The sequence below is a fragment of the Astyanax mexicanus genome, chromosome 1 (genome assembly GCF_023375975.1).
Source record: "Astyanax mexicanus isolate ESR-SI-001 chromosome 1, AstMex3_surface, whole genome shotgun sequence".
Lineage (NCBI taxonomy): Eukaryota > Metazoa > Chordata > Actinopteri > Characiformes > Acestrorhamphidae > Astyanax > Astyanax mexicanus.
Genome location: NC_064408.1, coordinates 70,890,306 through 70,915,346, shown reverse-complemented (window position 1 = coordinate 70,915,346; position 25,041 = coordinate 70,890,306). Strand labels below are relative to the sequence as shown.

General features: G+C 36.1%; 2 protein-coding genes across 3 annotated transcripts in view; one reads left to right on the top strand and one right to left on the bottom strand.

Annotated features, from left to right (window-relative positions):
• fndc4a (fibronectin type III domain containing 4a) overlaps positions 1-15,277 on the top strand; it is a 65,003-nt gene extending 49,726 nt beyond the window's left edge. Inside the window, exons 4-6 of the mRNA XM_007256639.4 lie at positions 7,925-8,014; positions 9,344-9,477; positions 12,463-15,277. Of these exons, the coding sequence (XP_007256701.2) occupies positions 7,925-8,014; positions 9,344-9,477; positions 12,463-12,504 (266 nt within the window). The 3' untranslated portion in view covers positions 12,505-15,277. The remainder of the gene's footprint in view (positions 1-7,924; positions 8,015-9,343; positions 9,478-12,462) is intronic.
• Positions 15,278-18,407: 3,130 nt separating this feature from the next.
• The window catches only part of si:dkey-71h2.2 (low density lipoprotein receptor adapter protein 1), an 82,538-nt gene continuing 75,904 nt past the window's right edge, over positions 18,408-25,041 (bottom strand). Inside the window, exons 9-10 of one of the 2 annotated variants that reach the window (XM_007256640.4) lie at positions 24,781-24,809; positions 18,408-21,621 (exon numbers count right to left, since the gene is read on the bottom strand). In XM_007256640.4, the coding sequence (XP_007256702.3) occupies positions 21,575-21,621; positions 24,781-24,809 (76 nt within the window). In that variant the 3' untranslated portion in view covers positions 18,408-21,574. Of the gene's footprint in view, positions 21,622-24,771; positions 24,810-25,041 lie in introns of both variants that reach the window. The other variant, XM_007256641.4, reaches the window with a different exon arrangement.

Below are 25,041 nucleotides of genomic sequence, written 5' to 3'. Positions count from 1 at the left end.
TCAGTGTAGCGCTGTCTGGCGATAATGCTAATGCTCCAGCCTTAGTGCTACAGAAATTTGGGAATCTAAACTTACTGTAAATAAACGGAAAGGCTTATCTTATTCCAATAAACAGTTTTGAGGAGAGAAATCTGTGTAGATGGACAGCCAGCGCTCATTTCACTTTGAAAGAAAGTCATTTTCATTACAGTTTTGCTTGCTTAGCTTAGCTTTACTTAACAAAGTTAGCTACCCCCCAACATCACCCAGTGGCGAGACCTCTTGAATTTGAAGTTCCTTATAGTGTCTCTTAAAATGCGCCTTATTATAATAGACATTCATTTATAGTGTGCCTTATAGTGCAAAAAATATGCTGTTTCTTTGATGATGAGTGGAGAGTATATATTGTTTTTATAATTTGTTATGTACTGTTTATCATCTAGCATAACTGTTGCATTTACAGTGCATAATCTTTGCCTCTAACAACTTTCAAAGGCAAGACAGAACAAGAGAACCATATTTACCATAATTGTTCTGGACACAGACAGAATGTAGCCTCCACCTTTAGCTCATACATGCAGTGTACACACACATACACACTAGCAAGCACACATACATACATAGTTATACAGTAAGCTTATGTGCCCAGTGCAGTGGGCAGTCATAGCTGTAGCACCCGGGGAGCAGTGAGGGTTGGGGGCTTTTATCAGGGGCCCAATGGTGGCAGCTTTCCGAACCTGGATACCGAACCCATAGCCCTGTTATCACCCCAGTGCTGTAGCAGCTGAACCACCACTTCCTCATGATAGTTAATAATAACAGTTACATTCGGTAAACTAATCAAAACCAACAAAATATGACACAATAATAGCAATTCATATCTGGACCAACCCAGTGTATTTTGTAAAACACTAGAGCATTTGAGCGTTATGCAGTATGTGCCCAAATCAAACTGAATTAAAACTTGTATGTAGTACTAGTAACATTAATTCTCCATTTATTCCATAAACAAACAAAACCACATCCTGCCCAGAACATATATTTTTAATCACAAATGTTTTATTACAGCACAGGTAGCGTACTGTCAGAAGAGAATTACCACATTTCTAATTCAGCCTCCAACAACAAGGTTACCTAACCACAGCCTCCACAATGCCATGACTCAGTAATGAGCACAGTGAGGTGTAATGAAATTTCAAACAGCCTCCTCAATAAAGTGTCACACCGGTCTATTTCATGTGCTCTACAGGATTTTAAATTATGTTTTTTCTCTTTCTTTTATAAACCTTTTTTTTGTTGCAGCTGCTGAGCCTTCAAATAGCTCTTTTAAAGAGCACCATTACAAACCACCTCCAGTCATTTAAGATCCATTGATTAGGTGCACATTTATAAGCATTTCAATTAGTTTGAGAATCAATAAGGTGGATGCATCGCTAACACAGCATCATCCGTGCTATAAAAATCAGGCACATCACCATTCAGATTTATTAGGTCGTATTTGCTACACAAAAATCACACAAAAAATGTTATTGCTAACTGATAGGAAGAAGCTGTTGTCGCATAACTATGATAGAATATAAATCTCTGTTTCTTTTAATTAAGGAACTTAAATCGCTTTGAAACAGAACATTGTAGCATTTTCTCTACTAAATGGGAAAAGGGATTTAGCTCTGCAAATCAATAATTCCTGAAAAGACAAAAAAAAAACATATGTGAGCTGTAGAATTACATTTATTCATTACAAAGTGCTTCACAGATCCTATTTGTATCATAAATCTTTTATAATGGTTAAAGTGAATGGAGTAAATGGTAATACTGACTATACCAATAAGAATTTACTTACCTCTTAACATGATTATACTGTGAGCCACTTAGGATGGGACTGTCTGCCAAATGTCTGTAATGTACACTACCAGTCAAAAGTTTGGAGCACCTCAAATTCCCCGGTTTTATTGACATCTAAATGCTTCAAAGGTAACTAAATAAAGGTAGCTTTCAAGGAAAAATGAACTAGAAAAAAAAATTTAAATTGTTAAAAAAAGAGGAAACATTTTTTTTTAGAGAATATGGCATTTGTTAACAATTAACAACTGCTCTGTACCAATCAAAAAATAAATTGTTCTTTGACAAATTATACAGGCATTACAATTTACTACATTCTCTACCACAGTATTTACACAACATGCTAACTTAAGCTATCATAATGATTAGGAAAATCAAACTTTTAGAACAGACAAAAAAATGCTTGTAACAGTGAAGGTTTTAAAGTTGACAGTTGAGGTGCTCCGAGTTGTCCAGCAGACTATGGTGAGGTTTGCGAGTCCAAATCCTGGATCATGCTGCTCGCCATCAGCAGCCAGAGTCCGAGAGAGCACAATTTGCGTTGCTCTTTCTGGGTGGATAGATGGAATGTTCTCCTCACAACAGCACAAGTGTGATGTTGGTTAGCACCTAGCGCAGTTTAGATTATGTATCAGAGCTGGGTTGTTGCATTTTCTTCTGAGGGCCCTGACTACACAGTGATGCTGCAGCATGTATCGAAGGATGCACTGCCATTGATAGAGGGAATCCTAATGACTGGGTGGGATAGTTTGCATTTCAAATTGGGGAGAAAATCGGATACACTTTTAAAAATATGTATTTTTTTTTATTACTACTAAGGTAGCAAAATTATACCTATGTCTGCCTGGGCCATGCAACACAACACATTTAACCAGCAGTTTATTTCAAATAATGTTATTAGATATGTGACAGATATGTGATTTATGACATCTATATCTATAAGCTAATTTTGGATTACTAATTACACATGATTTGAAAGAAGCATGTGAACTAAGGTGGAACAGTAATACTCCACAATATGCCTCAACACAAACATGCTTCTGTCAGGTTATTCTGTATTATGCAGTTCTGGTGCAGCTCAATTAAAGTTTCATAGTGCAGTTAGTACCAAAAAATGCCTGTTTTAGGTCATAATTTAATGTAAACGTATGTGAATGTATTGTTCTCAGTATATACATGTACACACCTTCTGATCTGAGGAAATATACAAAGAAAAGAAAAATACAAGAAAGTTTAAATGCGTTTCTCTGACGACTAGCTTTTCATTTAGAGTTGATCATGTTGTCGCTGTTAAAGAGAGAGAGAGAGAGAGAGAGAAAGCGAGAGTAAGAGATCAAAAGACAGTTGTGGAGTGTTACTCCAGAATTGCTGCTTTATATACCACAATCTGAAGTCTTTAAAAGATAATGAATGGGGAAGCACACTTCACCCATTAGCAGTCTGACTCTCTGTCTGCAGACCTGTCTCACCTCCCCCTGCCCGCTTCTGCGCTGTGCTGCAATAACAGTAACTCTTTTATACAGTGCCAAGCTCAACTCAATACCATTCCCTTTAGATACAATTACCTGGATGCTTCAAAGGAAAGCTGAAGACTGTCTTTGGAAATTGAGTCTACAGGAAAAAGAAAGAGTGCCTCAAAGTTGTAGCAAACCAAGCAAACCCTCCAGGTGAAGAAGTGCTCTATCACCTGAGCTGATGCAGAGTCATGACTGCGAAAGTAAAACTCACAGCCCATGGCAAGCATTCATAAAATTAGACTTATTCATATTCTCCCTTTATCCTTTTCAATTGCACCAACACTGCAGTAGCAGTAAGTTAATACAGCCAAAGCAGTGCTGCATTATGCCATTTAAATGTTTTGTTTAGGTCTGTTACAATAACAGATAATATATCATCCCAATAAAAATTATAAGTGATAAACAACGTATATATACATAATCTTAATAAACCTTAAAAAAATAATATATATATATATATATATATATATATATATATATATATATATATATATATATATATATATTTCACTTTGCACTGTAATGAAGATTATGTAATGTAACAGCACATACAATTAAACCCTTTTAAAGGACAAAATTACTGTGATACAATAATAGTTTGGAAGACGTATACTTTATGTATACATTTACATGTTACAGTCCACTGTGTGTATGCTGTTATTGATGCTTTGGTCACTAAACATAGATGAATTTTTTTGGTATGTAAACAAACATGCAAATAAACACAATGGACAATATCAAGATCAGCTATATCAAGGTTGTGTCCATTTGCTGTATGAAAGGTTGAGAGAAACAGAGTTGGGAATAAGTCACTTAGTTGGAAGTAACAAGTAAATCTCAAGTCCAGAGTCAAGTTTTTGTGAAGTCATCAATTACTCCCAAAATTCTACAGAAATATCTCTTGATACTCAAACGATTAATAGTATGCAAAGTATTCTTCCCGGATTAAAGGCTGTCATTTGAATCTGTCCAAATCTGGTTCATGCAAAACCAAATGTAAGTTTTTCCTAAGATGACTTTGCATTACTACTTACTACTTATTGCTACAGTAATATTACTTAAAACGTACAACTTGAATACATAAAAAAGAGCTTAATGGATTTAGTGGTGTGATACGATAACTCATTGATTTTTTATATTTTATATAACTCAACAATTTTCCTACTTTCGCCATTCCAAAACGTGTAAATTATTTTGGTATTATTACTTGAAACATAATAAATAACATTACAAGTGTTCCTCTGTGTTCTTTATTTGATAACACCTTGATTCCTTAATAAGACTTTAAATAGTGGTGTTTGCATAACGTAATGTTTAAATGTACAGTGGATTTGACCTGAAAACAGGTATATTTTATTTTTAATATGAGGTCTGCAGCTGTCTTTATGGAGTATAATTGTTGATTAGACATTTTTAGATTATGTTTATTTGGCTGTAAAACTCGCTTCGCGTGCAGCTTCTCTCCTAGCTCCGCTGTGCATGTGGCCACTATAAAACAGTTTGCAGTAATGTAACACTATACAATCAATACAAAATGTCTTTTTATATCAAGAAGCTCAAGACGGATTGCAAGCCCAAGTTGCAAGTCATTAAATTTGTCACTTGAGGCAGACTCGAGTCTATAAGTCATGTGACTCAAGTTCCCACTTCTGGTTGCTAATGTTATTATTGTGACAGTCCTTGTTTTGTTAATCAGTCGTGGCATATTTGACATATATGCTTCTGCTCTCTGTTCTTTAGTCTTTAGTTTGTTTTCTTCTTCTCTGAGTCCAGATGTGTACACGCGTGTGACAGCATTTTCTCACAGGCAGAGGTCTAGAGGAACTAATGAACAGATGCTTGACTCTGAATTTGTGCCAATGTGCAGCAAGGCCGCATTATGTTGTCTGGCATACCCTCGCATCATCTAAACACAAAACACGAACTCGCTAATTGGCAGAGGAGCATCACCATGTCGACGGCAAAAAGCAAAAGCATGGCCTCCCCCATGCGGCACGGCCTCCTTATCTCAGCAGACAAACAGTAGCGGAGCCCTGAATATCTCTTACCATTTAAATACTGAAGCAGAAACAGCTGCTCAATCCAATTCATTCGTTTATGCCCGCGCTTCTATGGGCAGGCGAGAAATCTCAGTATTCAGTGTCATAAATATTCATGGTGGCAGGCGATGAGAGGAATCGGCCTGGCTGTCGCTCATTCTGACTCTTTATCGGCGGAGAGCGAGAGCGTGTCTCAATACCGCTGGCTCTTAATTGGAGAACGAGGTGATACAAATGACCCTCTCTGTAATTGCTCGGGCTGAGTCCACCCCCACCCCACCCTCCCCCTCGAAACCCCCATCCTACACACACCATCCTCTTACCTCGTCCAACACCACCCTCCCTGTCTTCATTTATGACAGCTAGAGGATACGTGCCAGCATCGCCTTAATCCACTAAAGAAGATCAATTGGGAAGAGTGGTGCTCTGGACTCATTCCACACAGGTTAAAAGATGGTAGGAAGAGGAAATGTAGCTACAGTCAATCCCTTTAACACAGGATTAATGATTTAGACAGATGGCTGGATAGGCAAGCACTTCCTCCAGGCTCTGGCTGATTGGAGGGAATGAGGATGCTGGCAAAATCGACCAGCGCTGCACTACATGCTAAAAGCTGATCCAGAGTGGAATTAATCACAATTAGTCTCAGTCTGCAAACTGAGGCCATGTTTTAATCATGCACAAATCTATCTTTGAAAACAAATGCTTCTGTTCCGGTCTCTGCTTGTACGTTATCCTCCTCAATTTCCAGAGCTTCAAACTATTTGTTCTGAGAAGATCTTCAGTAGGAGAGCTCTGTTTAAGTCCTACTCTAGCCAACTATAAAAAGAAACACCAAGGAAGACATTAGTGGTATAGCAACAATAAAACCCCACTGCCAAAAAGTTAGGACTGTTGAAAACTGTAAACACATGAAAATAAAAAGAGAATTCAAAGAGTTGCAAATCTCAAAGATCCACAATTATATATATTCATAATTATATTGATGGAAAATATTTAAAACTTAATTGCAGCAACACCTCAAAAAAGTTGGGACAAGACAACAAAAGGCTGTAAAAATAAGTGGCCTTGTCCCTGGATTTGTGTACATGGATCTTGTCGCTTTCAGTCAGCCTACTCAGGACACTGAACAGTGAATACTCCATTTCCCAGCATGCTCACTTACTGGACGTCCCTGACTCTCCTGATTACATGAAGTTCACGCTCACCAAGCTTCTGATTTCTCACAGAAGCTACTAAGCATTTCTTTGGATTGTTTTTTCAGTGTCACCGAATTCTTTTTGTATTTTTTGACTAATATTTTGCCTGGCCCTTCCTCTCGTTTGTTTTTCTTTGCCAACCCATTTTTGTACTTAAAGTACCTCTTTTTTGACTTGCCCTCTGACATTTGGATTTACTGTGTATGACCGTTTTGACTGCGCTCTCTGGTATGTTGTTTGTTATAGCTGCCATTTTGATACTGACCCTGCCTGTCTCTGACTACCCTTGTCAGCCTTATTTATTGCCCAAATGTAAATGCAGCTTTTTGCAGACTGGTGAGTACATTTTCAATTCTGAAAAACTCTTTAAAATGCTCCCAGTCATGTCAGGTGTTTATTATTATTATTACAACTCACTTTTCCAACTTTTTTGTTGGTCCTTCCTAACTTGTTTGAGATGTTTTGCTGCTATCAATTTCTATAGGGCCTATTTTATAGATGTATATGCAAGTCGAGAAAAGTACACCTTGCACGGCTCAAAATTTGCAAAAGGCATGGGTGTTTTGGGCTTAACATGAAATAAACCAACCAGCATGTTACCTGCTATTCTCTTTGACGTGTGCTCTGACTTTGGCAGATTGCTATTTTAATAGCGCAGTGCTTCTGCACTTCTCAGCAAAGGACACACAAATGTACCTGAACCTCGCTTCCAGACCACTATACCAGTCAGCATATAAGCAATGAGCAATATTTCTAGCAATGAGGTTTCTGTTTTCTACTGTGAGTAAAATATGGGTCTATTAGATTTGTAAATCATTCGCTTCTGTTTTTTCCTGTATATGTATTTCCAATATACACAGTCCCAACATTTTTAGAATTGGGGTTGTAATAGAAAGATTCATTTTCTCAAGCTCAAGAAAAACATAAAAAACAACACACACACACACATTTCTGAAGCGGGCCAGATGAAGGCAGAAGAACATTTACTAAGTGCACATTTGGCTGGTCCAAATAGAGACCTTTGAAGTGGGTGATAGAGTTCCATTCATCTCAAGAGAACTCAGAGCAGTAAAGAACAGCCATGTGCACAGAAGCCCTTTAAGCCATGATTTAGAGACAACACCAGCCCAGAAAACTTCCCAATTCTGATATGGAATAACTCAGGCAGTGGGACTGTGAAATACCTCAGCTTCATTGTTGTAGAATCACATCGACAGTAGACCTGTGCAACACCTAATTATAGTTAATTATATGATGTATATGTATGGTTATATTTAAATATATACATTTTCTTTATTGAGTTATAACTCAATAAAACTTACCTCAGTCTCTCTTTTCATTTCATCAGATGACCCAACAGTTCAAGGCCTGGATAAGTCCAGAAACCTGCAGACTGGAGAGATGATCATCATTGTAGTGGTGCTGCTCATGTGGGCAGGTAGGGTTCTGAACTGGAGTCACACTGAGGCTGGATGTCACAAATAAATAAACCTGATATTGATGTTTCTTCACCACTTCTACTAGTACTGAGCTTTGAACTCTCTAAAACAGACTGAAGCCACCTCTATAAAAAGAAATGCCACAGTTGCTGCAGTGCAATTAACCCATCCATTATTAATCATGACAAATGACATCGATCTTTAAGTGGATTACTAAAACGTTCTTGCGCGAGAGACCCATCAGAGAATCACTGTAAAGCAGTCCTTTAAGTATTAAAAATGATTAAAAATTCATTTGTATTACTCATACACTGCCCTAATGTCTGCTGAGCAGTGTATAGGTCAGGTGAATGTGTTTGTACCTAATCTGTATGGATAGAGATGCATTTTATCACTGTCATACACACACTGTTAACATACAGTACATACAACTCCTGAATTTAAAAGAATATAATGTCGCTGTGCAACGAAAACCACTTATCTCCAAAAGAGCAACTTTACAGGAGAGAGAAAAAACCTTGTAAACTTTCAATAGAAGTCAATGTAAAAAGAGTTTATTTCAGGTCATTTTGAAGAGTTTCTATTGGTCTGTTTATCAAGAAATTTTGGCACAGTGTAAGGGAGAGTTTGTCTGTTTAAATTATGTAGTAAACAAAAATCAACAAAAATGGAGATAAATGTTTTTAATTGGACAGTGACAATAAAAAAATTATATAGTTGATATTATATTATATAGTTAACATATGTATGTTTTTTTGTGTTTGCTTTTTTAACACATGCCCTATATCATTGCTGTCCAATGAAAAACATCTCCAAAAGTGCAACTTTACACAAGAGAAATAAAACCGTATTATCTTTCAATGGATGTCAATAAAACAGAGTATATTTCAGGTAATTTAGGAGACTTTCTATTAGTCCATTCATCTAAAAAAAATACACAGTATAAGGGACCACTGCTGTGATCAAATTATGTAGTAAACTAAAAATCTGGACAGCGGCAATATGCTTTATATTATATCTTATAGTTAAATTAGTGCACATGCCTGTACAGTATATAAATGCTAATTTACACTAATCTTACTTGCCTTCCATTATTTATGTTTAATTATATGCCTAACTTATCAGTTATAATCATGTTATTACCATGTTGAATTACTGACTACACCAAGAAATAGATTGAGACAGGTCTGTAATGTCAGTAACAATATGTCTGCGCCTCTAACCTCGGAGTGAATGAGGCGATGATGTGTGAAGCTCTATCTCTCTGATCGTTGAGGGTATCTGTGTGAGGTGAGAGTGACAGATGTCACTTGTTTTTCTCTTCACAGCGGTCATTGCCCTCTTCTGTCGGCAATATGACATCATCAAGGACAACGACAACAGCAACAGCAAGGAGAAGGTCAAGCCCTCGTCTGAGAGGAGCACGCCAGAGCATCACAGTGGAGGACTTCTCAGGAGCAAGGTAGAGACCCTTTAACACTCACAAGGAAAAACATTCCACTACAGTTGGTTATATTGTATATCGGTGATGTTCAATGAAAAATAAGTATCCCCAAAACAGCAACTTTACAGGAGAGAGAAAAAAAACCCTTAGAATTTTTAATGGAAGTCAATGTAAAAAGAGTTTATTTTAGGTCATTTTAAAGTATTTATACTGGTCTGTTCATTAATAAATTTTGGCACAGTGTAAGGGACAGTTTGTCTGTCCAAATTATGTAGTAAACTAAAAATTGACAAAAATAGATATACTTGTTTTTGCATTGGAGAGCGACAATAAGTACAAATCAAATTCAGTACAAATACAATACGTTTAAAAAAAATAACCGCACCAAAGAAGTAATGAGTTTGTAAACACAATTACACACAATTTTGATATCCACCTGTTTTCTTATTTGGGATTTGTACAACTGGAAACCATCATTATAATAGCATAAGATATATAATAACAATCCTGTGATTCAAAAACACATAAATCTGACTTAGTTTGGATGTCTTTAAAGAACAAATCTAACACAAAAAGTAAGACACACTAATACTTTAAGTTATAAATTATATATAGTATTAATCCTAATAATGTGCTTTTGGCAGCATAGTACACAAAATATTAATAAATTAACCCAATATGGAACTAATAGGAGCTGATGATGTCATTGTTATGTCTTCATATGTTACTGTGAGTCTTCCTGCTACCCCTGCTGCTCCACTTGCATCATTCTTTACTAATTATTGACAAACTTTGAGACTTTTAAGTAGCTACATACTTCATAACTAAAAACTAGTTAGTATTACTAATTAGTAGACAACTGGGATATAACCATGGGGGCCTTTTTTGTTGCAGTATTTAGGCAAGCCGTCAACCATCTAGCTTGATTTAGGGTGTTAGTGTAATTTTTTCTATCGCAACGACGGGAAAAGTAATTAATCATGGGGGTGTTTTGGTCGTGATGTAAAATAAACCAATCAGCGTGTCACTTCCAATTCCCTATAGCAGCGGACCTGCTTGTTTACGCAGTGAAGGTGTATGAGCAGGTCGTTTACAGGAAGAGCAATCTTATTTTATATATATATTTTTTTTTATTGTGTTTTTTTTTATGTAATAGTTGGGTTTGTGCACTGCTGTATGTCCATGTGTGTGTGTGTAACAAGCGGGGTGTACATGCGCTGAACGCGCAGCACATCTGCATCCCAAGATAGCTGTGAACGTCTGACAGTGGCGCACCTTTGTTTTCCATGGCCAAGATAGCGATACACCAGAAATTGACCTGAACACACCTTACTTCCAGACTACCACACAAATCAGTGTAGATATATTCGTATGCTCTGTATGCATATTAATTGGCACAGGCGCAAGGCATGAAAATAGACTGTTGGTGGGGTGGGAGATGGCAATGAGCCTTGCGACATGCCTTGCTTAGGGTGTAAGATAGGACCCATAGTGTCTCATAAGAAATGATATAACAATAATTATCCTTTCAGAATGTGTCTGTTAAGTCTGTTCTATTTGACAGACAGCCATTTTTTTCCAAATCTGGTAATTGAGATATTATGCTTTTTGTGCCAAGGTTCTATTTAGTCATTCTTTGTAGCATTTACATTTAAATTGTAGTGAACTAAACATAAGTACGTTTTTGGGGTTTTTTTTTGGCAGAGATTTACTCACATATTTTTGATCATTCAAAATGTAAAATTCGTTTCAAATCTAAATTACTTTAATTGCTTTTTGGCAAACAGAAGCGTGGGAGCTTTTAGAGAGCACATGGGAAGAGAAAAAAAATTACACAATCCATTTCCACACCTGTGAAAGGGAATAGATAGAACAGGGATAGGACAGGAAAAACAGAGAGAGAGAGAGAGAGAAAGAGCAAGAGAGAGAGAGAGACCAGGAGAGAGAGTGCACCTTTTATTGCAATCGATTGCCTTCACTTTTCTCAAAGGCACTCTGACCGGCTGACCAGGAGCCGTCAATGCGCCTGATTGATGAAATCTCAGTGTTTATTTATTTATTTACGTATTTGTCTGTTTACTTTTGCGAGGAGCATGCGATGAAGATGAATGCACAGTCAAGGGCACAGTGGGTGCACATCAAAAGAGCTGAGAGAGAAAACAAACAGTTCAATCTGTCGAGCGCGAGCACCAGTTAATCTCGGAAACAGCAGTAATGGATGGCTGGCAACATCCAGCCAAGCACCCCACATCTGTTAAAGCACAGAATTTACCTCATGAAATGTTATCCTTCACTTCACCCCCCCCAGAGAGGTCTCCCGGTCTCCTGCCTTGATAACAAGACTACAGGGCAACTTTAGCATTGCAAATGTCTTGGCTTTAAAACTGCAATAGATAGTGGAGCTACTGACCTACTTCTAAAATAGACTCTCTTCTCGGGAGATGCAGCAGTTCACAATGAAGGCCTTTGATCTTTCTCCTGTTTCACCCATCTGCTTCTGTTTTCTTTCTTTGTAAATGCTGTTTACTGGACCTCCTTCCATTTTTAAAAAGGCTCCTGATCGTTTCTTCAACATTGTTGTAAATTGTTGTCATTAATAACTTCTTCTTCTCTTTCTTATCTATTTTGGTGTATAACGTGCTTCTGTAGCTTCACAATGAAGTCATTATAAAACCATATAAGGATGGAATATGCTATTAGAACAGTCTAATGTCACCCATAATCATTTAGCATTTCTGCAACCTCTTGGTTTAGCTTTATTCAACTAAAGTGAATGCATGGGCATTCCATTTATGCTCCATTTGCTGGTCTAATTTCTTTACTATGAGTGTCCGAAGCCACAGTGTGGCACAAACTCTCACAGGAGCCATCCATCAGTGTTGTGCCGCGATTATGGTGGCCACCCGCTCCCTGACATCCGTACAAATGGTTGCAGAGCTTAATGAAATTGGCCCCTTTGAGGAGAGTCACGTTTCTCTTTTTTATTTCTCCTGTCTGCTGCAGTTTCATCAGTCTGTGCCATCTATCAACATCATCGAGGTCTAATGGGAGGAACGAGGACTCCAGATTCACCCACGCTGCTCTGGACTTGGATGCTACATTGTTTTAAACCGTCTTCAACCACAGAGGAATCCCACGAGGAGCAAACCATTAGCTAAACCATTAGCTACATTGACTGCCATTAAGCTAATTTACCAGAACGTCTGAACCACAGCTGTGAATACACTTGTTTCCGCACATACAGTACATACACGCCACACATACACACACACTAGCAGTGTGTCTAAAGCAATCTAATCCTGTAGAGTAATTGTACATAAAGTGAAATGTGCTGCTGCTGTATTATGAGAGCCCGTTCCAGTTGGAATCAGTGTTGATTTGTTGCAGTGTTGTGTTAATGCAACTAGATGACTGCACTGTATTTTTGATATGGTACTGTAGAACTTCAGCAGGGTTTTTACTTCTATTGCGAGTTGTTGATTGTGTGTATGTGTGTGTGTGTGTGTATGTACGTGCATGCACCTGTCAGAGTCTGAGAGCAAGGTGAAGCTGTTGAGTGGAGCCAAGCGTGCTTGGCAGTAGGCAGTCGAGGCTGTTTTCATGACTCAAGCCCCGCAGTGATGGGAGAACTCTGTTCAACAGTGGAGCGTAATAAGCTCAAGGACTCAGCACATGTACTGTACCTGTAATGAGTTTTCTCCAGAACAGCCAAATGAAACAGAAAAGAACCGTTCAGAACATTTGTGTCTCCACTGGAATGGCTTTTACTTTGAAATGGCTACAACTTGCCTGGTTACATGGTTACAAAAAACTGCCAATCTGAAGAAAGATAAACATTGAGCAAGCTGCTCTCAGAAACATGCAGAATTACATAGATCTGATGTTCAACACAATCCTTCAGAGCTTGGATTCTATTGATAGAACTGTCTATGTAAACGTTTCAGTGTTTCAGTGAGATCAGTGAGTACAGCCGAATAGAAGAACAAGACTAATAGAAGTTAGGCCGCATGCTTTGACTTTGACGTGTATATACTGTAATAATTCTAATAATAAGGAATGCTTTCAACATGACTAATTGTAAATATGAGAACTGTCACAAGAAACAGCTTTTCTGTTATTTCAGGGTTTCTGTGGGAAGTCAAAAAGAAACATTATGGACAAATGGATTTTTTCCATTAGTATTTTTTCCAGCAATAAAATAAACATAAATCATCTGTTTAAAAAAATCGTTTTCAGTGCATTCTCTAAAAGTAATTCATACAATATTTAGCCCAAAAGGTTTTTGGGAAACTGGGCATTTCTTTAAGCTGTGTAAATACTAGTGTTGTAGTCAAGACTGTTAGAGTCTGAGTCCGAGTCAAGACCAAGACCGGGACTTGTCAAGTCCAAGTCCAGACCAAGACTTTTAGTATTTAAGTCAAGACAGAGACCAGGAAAAAACGAGACGAGATTAAGATAAAAAAATATCTAATTCAAATTCCATTTATTTTTATTCTAAAATAATAAAAAAAAAAAAACAAACAAAAAAACAAACACAATTTGCCTTTAAAAAAGCTTATCACTAAGTTTAGTTAGCCAGTCACTAAGGTTAGCTAGCTCGTTGCTACCTTTAGTTCTCCTCCCGGTACCATTAGTGTGTAATTTAGCTTGCGGCTAAGGTTAGCTAGCTCCTCACTAAGGGTAGTTCTCTCCCTGGAAGAATTAGTATTTTAGCTAGCTTGTCACTAAGGATAGCTAACTCGTCGCTAAGGTTAGCTAGCTCTTCACTAGCTTCAGTTCACCTCCCGGTAACATTAGTAATTTAGCTCGTTGTTAAGGTTAGCTAGCTTGTCACTAGCTTTAGTACTATCCCAGGTAACATTAGTATTTTAGCTAGCTAAGATCATGTAGCTAACTTGTTGCTAGCTGTAGTTCTTTTCCCGGTTACATTAAAATCTTAGTTAGCTTGCTGCTTCGGTTAGCTAGCTCATCGCTAACATTAGCTAGCTTGTTGCTAGCTTTACTTCTCTTCCTGGTAACATTAGTGTGTAATTTAGCTCATTGCTATGGTTAGCTAGCTAGTCACTTGCATTAGTTATCCCGCTAGTTTGCACTTACTTCTCCTTTTGCTTTCTTTCTAGATATCTGGAAAAATTTATCGTGGTCCCCGAGGTCACAATGATTCACATAAACAAAGAGTATAACTCCAGCCAGCTGGTGAAAAAGAGGACATTTAACTTAACATCCGACTATTAACAATGAAGTGTTCACTGATTGGATACTAAACAAAAGCGGGGGTAGCTTGTTTTTTGCTGTTAGGTAATCTGTGTGCAGATTTTAGGCACACAGAGAAAGGATTGATTCGGTCTGTTTGAATAAATAGTTGATGTTCAGTAACAATATAAAAAGGTTCAGTTTATAATAAACTTCACCTCGGATAGAGGACTCGGACTTGGCGAGTCTCGTCCACTGTCTCAGACTCCACCCCACCCCAAGACTGAGTCAAGACTCATTCCAAACAAGAGTCCAAGACGAGACCAAGACCGGACTTGAATACTACAACATTAGTAAATACTCCTATATCCTCTAATATTCACGTTTCTGCTGATATTAAAAACAGTGCTAAATATCATAATTTAGACCATGTTACCATTATGATGGAACCAAAAATGACCAAATATATATTGCATGCACATAAAAAAAATATATATATTGACTTTAGTTTTATATGTGTTGTTCTGTTACATTTTTCATATGTGAAAACACAATGAGTAAATTTTGGTATCTTCTATTCCACTACATGATTATGTTTCAATAAAGACTGATGAATGATTTATAATGGTGTCAGTCCTGTCTTCACCTCCTTTGTTATGCCACACAATCAATAGTGAAGTTTTTTTTTTACAGGGTTTCGAAGAAAAACTGCAACTTTTAAACATAGCTAATTTAAAATCAATTACATGACTCATTTGCTAAGTAACTTACCAAGTAAAGCATTTGAAGCAAATGGCAGCAAAGAGAATACAAAATAGCCCAATTTAGCTGTGTAATGTACTGAAACAAAACATCTTTTTTTATGGCAGCTGCAGGCTAATTTCTGGTTCGTACCTAATAAAAAGTTTATCGGTCTTCCGATGGTAATGTAGGTTGAACTGGGCAGTTTTTAGCTTTTTGCCATTAACAAAATAGTCCAACAAATGATTCATTTCTGTAATGCTGATGAAGTTGGATTTTATATTTTGTACTTTTTTACAGGTAGGGCTCACCAAAAAACCTCTTTGTTTCCTCCCTTTAATATATCTTGTAACACTAAACTGTTCCATTTCTGTCCAAATCAGTCACCATATTTAAAGATCTAATATACAATAACAATAAAAGGATTGGACATATTTTAATATTTTGTTTGTTTCTACATTATAAATGAATACTGAAGGTATCCAGAATATGAAGGAACAAATAAGGAATCATGTAGTAACTTAGAACACTTAAACAAACCAAAATACTCTGTGAAGCATTTAGGTGCTCTTATCTGATAACTTACGGTTTCTGAGGCTGGTAACTCTGATGAACCTATCCTGTGCAACAGAGGAAACTCTTGCTCTTCATTTCCTGAGGAGGCCCTGATGAGAGCCAGTTTCATCGGTACCACTTTTAAATAAGACTACCTTTATAAAGGGTTTATAAATGGTTTACAATTAGTTTATTGATGGTTACTAATTAGGTTGTAAATGCCTTCAAAATCATTAATAATCAGTTATAACACATACAGTAGAAAGGGCAATAATGACCTGTTGTTTGCCAAAAAGTGAACCCACAGCCATCTATATTGTTGCCCTTTCTACGCATGTGTTATAAGTGATTATTGATGATTTTTAAGGCATTTACAACCTAATTAGTAATCAATTAATACATTGATTGTAAACCATTTATAAACCCTTTATTAAGGTAGTCTTATTTTAAAGTGGTACCCTTAAAGTAATATTTGTATTTACTTAGTTGAGCAGTTCTTGTCATAATATGGATTAGAACATTACTCAAATAGGTCTATAGATCACTGTATACCAACTCTACCTCTTCAAAACTTCAACAAAAACAACAAAAAATTCAAATAATTAACTCTTGACAAGTTCAGAAGTTTCAACATACCCTAAACACACCAGTGATGAACGCAGGATGGATAAAGCAGGCTAATAGTACGCTTTTGGAATGGTTTTCGCAAAGTCTCAAAAAGAACGTTCAAATATCCAATAATAATTTTGATATTTTTTCTGCATAAAGTTGGTGGTCTTGGTCAATAGACCTGTAACAAAATACTAGGTGAACTGTATATTTATTTGATCCATAATCATTTCATAAAATAATTAACATGTTAAACCTTTTACACTAAATCAAAGTTCACATACAGCTCAGGGAAAAAAAATTAGACTACTTAAAAATGATAGGTTTCTTTGATTTTACCAAATTAAAAACCTCTGGAATATAATTAAGAGGAGGATGAATGATCACAAGCCATCAAACTAAGCTGAAGTGCTTGAATTTTTGCACCAGGAGTGACATACATTTATCCAAAAGCAGTGTGTAAGACTGGTGGAGGAAAACATGCTAAGATGCCTGAAAACTGTGATTAATCCACCAAATATTGATTTCTGAACTCTTAAAACTTTATGAATATGAACTTGTTTTCTTTGCATTATTTGTGGTCTGAAAGCTCTGCATCTTTTTTGTTATTTCAGGCATTTCTCATTTTCTGCAAATGAATGCTTTAAATGACAATATGTTTATTTGGAATTTTGGAGAAATGTTGTCTGTAGTTTATAGAATAAAACAACAATGTTCATTTTACTCAAATATAAATCTATAAATAGCAAAATCTGAGAAACTGATTCAGAACCTGGGGGGGTCTTATTTTTTTACAATATTTTGAGAAAGAAATATTTTAAGAAATATTTTGCCTCCATAAAAAAAAAACATTTTAATAATTAGAAAAACATTAAAATCACGGAAGGAGCAAAATTGGCATGAAATTGATGTCCATGATGCATGAAATCCTGATAACAACAGTAGAAAACATTTAGTTTTAGATACTTTTATAAAATATTAAAATATAGCAGAATGTGGCAGAAAAAATTGTATTAAATTATATCAAATAATACAATAATACATCAGCAAGAACTGCAAATCAGTGCAGCAAAGCCGGTACCACTGGGAATGAACACCAGTGAAACTATTCCAGTGAGATGACCATAATGAACGTATTACATTTTGTTCTATATTTATATTTTCTTTTACATCACATTTCAGAAAAGATATGAAGGAACTATTAATTAAAAAGTCATATATATTCTCTTTAAGATAAATCTTGTTATCTGGAACACCGGTGGCAAAACTCTAAGGGCCCACTCTACTGACTGAACTGTAATCAAATGAAATGCTCAGTAATAGCAGAGGAGTGTGGAGGAATGGAAGAATTCCCTGTTGAATCGATTTAACACTTCAACCCAGAGGGGCGCTGTAGGAGAACAACACGAGTCAACAGAGATCATACAGCCTGACACGGCTATAAATCTCACCACCAATTATCACTGCAGCAATCTGAGAACATGTTCAACAGCTCACAAAGGAAAATAGGAAGCATGACTCTGCACTGCACTTTTTATATCACTCAGAGTCCCAGACCTAACTATTTATTATATATTTATTTTACTCCTTCTAAACTGCTTTAAGAAAGTCTAAGGTCTTAACTGCGTTAAGAAGAACATTTTCCTTAAACCATATTTCATTTTTTTATTGTTTTTTTTTATCTGCACACTGGATACAATTCCATATTCAATGGATTACCAATGATAAGGTAATCATTTTTCTTTCTAGAAATATACATTTTGCATAGATTTTTTTTTTAATAAGCACCATTCTTAACAAGATTCAATTTCAATTTAAAATCGTATTGAAAAAATGAACATAGATTCATCTGAAAAAAACTAAGCTGTAATTATTCCAGTTTCTACACTCAGATATACAGATCATTTCACAAATTAATTACATCATATTCCACATGTTATATACACAGTTAGCACTTATGCAATGATGCTCAGACATGGTTTAAGAAGCTGACATGACCAACAAATCCATAAAGATAAGAGCAATGCAATCAAATATAAACATAAAAAACTATACATGAAAAAAGTACACATATGAATGTAATACAGCCAAAGCAGTATGAAATGAACCTTATACATTTCTGAAATTACAAAGGAAAAAACTTTGATTTGGTGTTTCAAGTAGGACTTATACTGAATATATATATATATGTCTATTAACATATTGCAAAGAAAGGTAGAACCACACTGTTTTGAACATCCAGTAGAAATGAAGTAATTTAAATATTATTTTCAAAGAACAGAACAAAAAATTGAAGACCAACAAAGGGACGTTTCTTAATATTCTACTGACTAAGGGAACAGCGGGGCCTAAACTAATGTGGGGGAAAATGTAATGTGAATTTTACCAAACAAGGAAAATAATGTAATATGTATAATATCTCTCATATTCCTGCAGAAATATTGTCTGTGAATTTGAGATCATAGTCCGACATTCATCCAGATCCACCCTGAAGAACAGTATTTTTTGTTTTTGAAACATAATTACTATACTATCTTACTTTACTGACCTCATTTTTTAGTACATACACTGTTGCTGAACATTGACCTGACCAACTGCAGCATCAACCCCATAAAATTTACTTACTTTAATCCAGGTTGCCACTTGGTCACAGAAATCATATTCTTTGTTTTTTTTTTTAATTAGCCTGTTGGTTCTTGTGAGAGCTATAGCCAGGCTAAAGTATAACCTCCACACAGTAGGGTGTTCATGTTTCCAGAAAAACTTAGGAATGTATGAGATCAGCACTTTGTGTTGGCCAGAAGAAAAAGCATTAGTAGAGTGACTGAGTGATTACCTAATGTAATGAACGCAATTATTACTGAATCTTATTTAGCAACAAAATGTAATTTTTTACCATGTGTGTAACCCCTATGAAGAATGCTTACTCTGTAGATGATCCAACATCAGCAAAACAAGAAATCAAAGAAATGTAACAAATCTGTTTGTAATTCTCAGCTTCAGGACAAATAGAAGATAAAGAATAAGAAAACACTCAAAGTATAGATGAATAAAACAGCACTATAAACCCCTGCTGCTATCTGCTGTAATTACACATACACACAGTTTACAGATAATGTGTACAAACACAAGGATGATGACTCAGTTCTTAATGATTTCTTTCCACACTTCATCACTGCATCACTGCCAAAAGAGCGACCTTTGTGTCTTCTTCTGTGCCATTCCCCATAGTGCTCTATCAATTACCCTGTTACGCCTGCGTCATCATCACGGAACTGAGGTTCCAGGGATGGAAAACTGGAATAATTCAGATTCGACACAGTTGTATTAACCTTCACCTCTAAGGCTGGTGCATCTGTGTAAAAATGGTCGATAACCAGTAATCAAAAATTTCCATACACAACATGGAGTTTCTTTAAAGGAGCATTCTTACATTAGCACAAAATATAAAAGTTAAAAATCTAAGATTTTAGATTTAGATCTAACAAAAATCTTACAAATGTGTAAACTTTGCAGAACATATCATCACTCTCACACAACATTTGTCATTCCTCATTTTTCACTTTTTGATATAATGTGAATCTGCAGTTGTTATATACAGTGTTTCAAAAGATCGTGATGAACGAACCAATAAAACCAATAAAAACGAACAAAATGACTTAAAATATATATATTTTTAAATTGACTTCCAATGAAAGTTAGGAACGTTTTTTTTTTCAGCTTAAATACCCTCATCATTATCATCATCATCATCATCATCATCATCAAAAATAATAAAAATAAATAAATAGTTGCACACAGAAGGAAATGTCAGATTGCAATCCTGTTCAGAAGGAAGATAAAGGTTACCAGGAACAATAAATGATAATGAATTAAGAATTTCATGGGTTGTATAAAGTCCTAATAGTGTCCTGCAATAATCCATCCCATGCAGAAATATTCAAATATTATACCACAGTTAGTTCTGACTCTGTAGTGACCCTCCAGGTCCAAGTGCAGGTTCAGGGGTGCCTCCCAGAAAAAATATTTTTGAAACTTGGGATGTCTGGTCTAGAGGTAGTCCTGCACTGTGCATCCGTCTGCCAATGGTGTTGGCACTAACAGGATGACTCATGGAAGTCACCACTAATTATCCACTTCCACCAACAGTGTGCTAAGGTAATATCTGCTTGGCTGGTGTGATGCATACAACTTCGAAAAGACAATCCTGCTTCCTGGAGCCTTGCCTAATTCACTTTCAAACTCATTTTCAAAATCCTGTCCTACGATATCATAACTACCCACTACAGTCTCATATCTGTCTGTTGATTCCTTCTGGGTGCAGCTATTATTATTTATTTATTTTTTAATGAAGGGTGTGCTGTATATACATTGCAAATATGGTTGAACTTTAACTTTTTACTTCAAAACCAAACAAAGATCTTTGTGCTCAAATAAAGTGTGTGTGAGCTCAGATCTCTGCAGTCTGCTCATCTTCGTGTTTTGATAAGACCTGTGCAATTTTTGTCTGGATCAATATGGGCTTAACAAAAAGGGCGTTTTGCAGTACAACGGCAGCTCCAGGGTCTTAAGAGATTATGGGAAATGTAAGAGCCAAAAAAAAGTACTTTGATGCGGAGTGCCTGCAGAACAGATCTGAGCTTGAGATGGGAGAACACAGTTCGCTGGTTAGGCTTTGACTGTCAGAAGAAGAGAACACATGTAGGGAGCTCTTTTGTTGTGGACATTTACTGAAACATATAAATATTCTCTCTCTATATATATTTGATCTTAGGGAATAATGCATCTCCTATACTTTCAGTCCAGAGATAAAGGGCAGTGGTCTTCTCTGCACTCCAGAAGTGTGGCAATTTGTAAAGAGTTCTTTGTACTTTCTGTAAAGTAGTAAAGTGTGGCATGAGGGTTGTTGACAGCAGACTGGAGAGTCAGCAGACTGGCGAGTGTGTGAGTTTGTGTATGTGTTTGTGTTTAATCAGACTCTTCACCGCTGAGAGACGTGAAGTCCTCTTCAGAGGGCTCACAGCTGCATCCTCAGACACCGTTCTGGAGCGGGACTCTGCCAGTCTGACACCCACAGAGAAACGAGAGGAAGATGAAGACACACTGATAGTGTTAAACGCCTACTTTGACTTTTGATGTGGAAATGTGTTTCTCCAATTAGGACTCATTAAAACCCTATTTTCATAATCATAAAACAAATAAAATCTAAAGGCTTTCCATTCCAAGAGCAACTTTCCTCTGTAACATGTATTTAAATGACAATAAAGTAATTTAAATATACATATACATAAATATACATACATCAAAACAAAACACTATTATTTAAATTCACTCCCTGTGGCAGAAAAAAAAATTGCCCCTACAGATTTATTTATATACTGATATTTTGTTAATAATAAAGCAAACTTTCATATCAGACAAAGATAACCTGAGTAAATATAAAAAGTCCCTTTTAAATGATAATATTATTTATCAAATGTAAAAAAAAATATCCAAACCAATCTAGCCCTGTGTGAAAAAGAGATTTGCCCCTAAAACTAATAACTCGGTTGCGTCATCCTTGGTAGCAGCAACTGCAATCAAGCTTTACAGATACCTGGCAATAAGTCTTTGGAGGAATTTTGGTCGCATTGGAGGGTTTTAAGCAAAAACGTCCAGTTTAATATCTTGACACAGCATCTCAATCAGACTTAGACTTGGCCACTCCAAATTTTGTCTTTTTTTGAACTCATGTGTTAGTTTTGCGGCAGATGTAACAGGACACACACTTTGTCATATCAGCCCAAATAAAAAATAACCAAAGTCCTGCAGTTCCATGTTGTTCTGTGTTCTTTTGCAACCTCCTGGATGAGTTGTCCATGTACTTTTGGAGTAATTTTGGTAGGCTTCTTCACTCCTGGGAAGGTTTACCAGTGTTCATGTGTTCTTTATTTGTGATTAATAACTCTCACTGTGGTCCACTGGAGTCCTAAAGCCTAATAACTTTGTAACCTTTTCCAGACTGATAGATGATCAGTGACTTTGTTTTCTGATCGTTTTTTAAATTTCCTCATAATGTGTTGCTTTTTGAGATCTTGTAGCTGCTTCATATTGTCAGACAGGTTCTGTTTAAGTAATTTATTAATTTTACAGGTCAGGCCTGGTTGTTGTCAGTAAAATTGAACTCAGCTTTCCAAAAAGTGTGATTAATCACAGTTTTGTCCCTTAATAAACAAAATCATAATTTCAAAGGTGTTTTTTAATATGTATATGATATTTAAAAAGTTATATTTGTCTGATATTAAAGTTTTTTTGATAATCTGAAAAATGAATGTATGATATCGTACTTTTCCTTGCTGGGATTTGAATTTATAGACTTATGAGCAAACACTTTGACTGTAGGGCCACTCAAGAGCTGTGAAATTACCCAACATAAACATACTGAGTAAACACAAACATTTCTGAGAAACTTTACATCTATATCTATCTTTGTTATGCAAAGAGTTGTATGTGGTTTCACAGCTCTGAAGTGGCACAACAGTCTCCATGAATTTGACAATAGAAAGACCCAATCTGAAAAAGCACTTTGCAATTAGTTATGTTGTCATTTTAAGATGTCATAACATTTTATATTTCTACAGTGCATACATTATCTGCATTAATTTGATGTGGCTGTATCTCCATGCTAATTTTACATGTTTCATACCGGGACATACCAACTGTGTTTCGTCCTAATTTCAGTCTTCTGACATTTATTTCTTGCACATTCTGAGCTTTAAGGAATGGTTTCATTATATAGACTGTGTAGACTATTTTTTTTTTCAGTGTGTCAGTGCAGATGAATTCTATTCTGTTCATGACAAAAAATGGCTCTGATGAGAATGATAACATCTGTCTTACACTGAACAATGGCAGAAATAAGTCAGTTTCTACCAGTAGGCTGTGCTGGAAAAGGACATGCCACACATTCGGCACTGTGTTCAGAGATAAAGCAAAGAAAACAGCAATAATAAGGGTATATGCAATGGGTGCCGCAAACCATGTATTGTTAGAAACAGTAAACAGAACATGTTAACCAACATTCTTAAAAAAAACATACTACATCCTAAATATTATATATAATAACGATGAAATATGAAAGAAATCTAGGGTGAAAAAATACTGTTTTTTCGCACTATAAGACTCACTGGATTATAAGGGGCATTATGCGGAACTAAGAAAGAACAGCAGTGTCACCCTGTTTTGTTTTTAATTCAGCAGGTCACACTGCTGGGGGTGGTGGAAAATACTAAGGTTAAGTAAATAACTTAAATAAAACTGTAATTCTTAGTAATAAAAAAAATTAAAGTCAAATGAGCAAAGGATGTTCATCGATACAGATTTCTCTCTTAAAAACTGTTTATTTGGGTGAGTAAAGCTCTTCTGTTTATTTATAGTAAGCTTAGATTCCCAAATTTCTCCAGCTTTAAAGCTGGAGCATTGGCTAGTGGTTAGCAACACTGAGTGTTCTGGTAAGTCAGGGCAATATTAGCTAGCAGTTTGTCTCATGTAGCTTGTTTTAACATGGTAAAATCGCTAACTACAGTCCGATATACTCACCTCTGAACGACGAAAGAGTGGTTAGCAGCTAATGCTAATGCTGCTCCAGCAGTGCTAACCGGAGTTAGCAGCAGGCTATAGGCCAATAATACTCACTTCTGAATGGCAAAAAACTAGCGCTTAATGCGCTTAAGAGCTAATGCTAATGCTAATGCTGCTCCAGCAATGCTAGCTGGGGTTAGCAGCAGGCTAACAATAGTTAAAGTCTATCAGTCCAGAAATTGGGTCAAACAAAATACAGCCCCACTCACAAACACTATCAAACATAAAAGCCTTATTAAGTGACATACGATGAGAAAATAGTGTTCTGATTATATCACACAGATATACAGTTCTAAAAGGAAATGAGACCTAGGCCTATAAAAAAATCAAATAAGAAAGCAATAGGATGTGGTTGAATGGAATGATAACGTTCACGTATACATGCTTTTTTTATGACTTTTTGGTACATAAACCCACACAAATGTCATACATAGACATCAAGGGGAAATGCAAGACCTGTACAATACAAGTATGCCCCCTTTAACAAAGTTTACAGAGGCTTTCTAATGATGAATGATGCAGTAAAGCACACCACAACACAGTGCTAATGCATTATGCAGAAGAAAGAAGATTATTTTTTTTTTTATCTCTCACCTCACTTACCTGTGTCCATCTCCTCCACCTCCATATTGCTGCATGAAAGATTACAAAGATATAATTTGACACAAGCAGACACTGAGACATAATTAAAACATCATATCACAGTGCAGAGTATATATCCTTAAACAGATGCAGTTCTCACAGCGGTGTATGAAAGTTTGTGAACCCTGTATAATGTTCTATATTTCTGCATAAATATGTTATAAATCTTCATAAGATTTTCACACAGTTAAAAAAAGATAAAGAAAACCAAATCAAACAAAT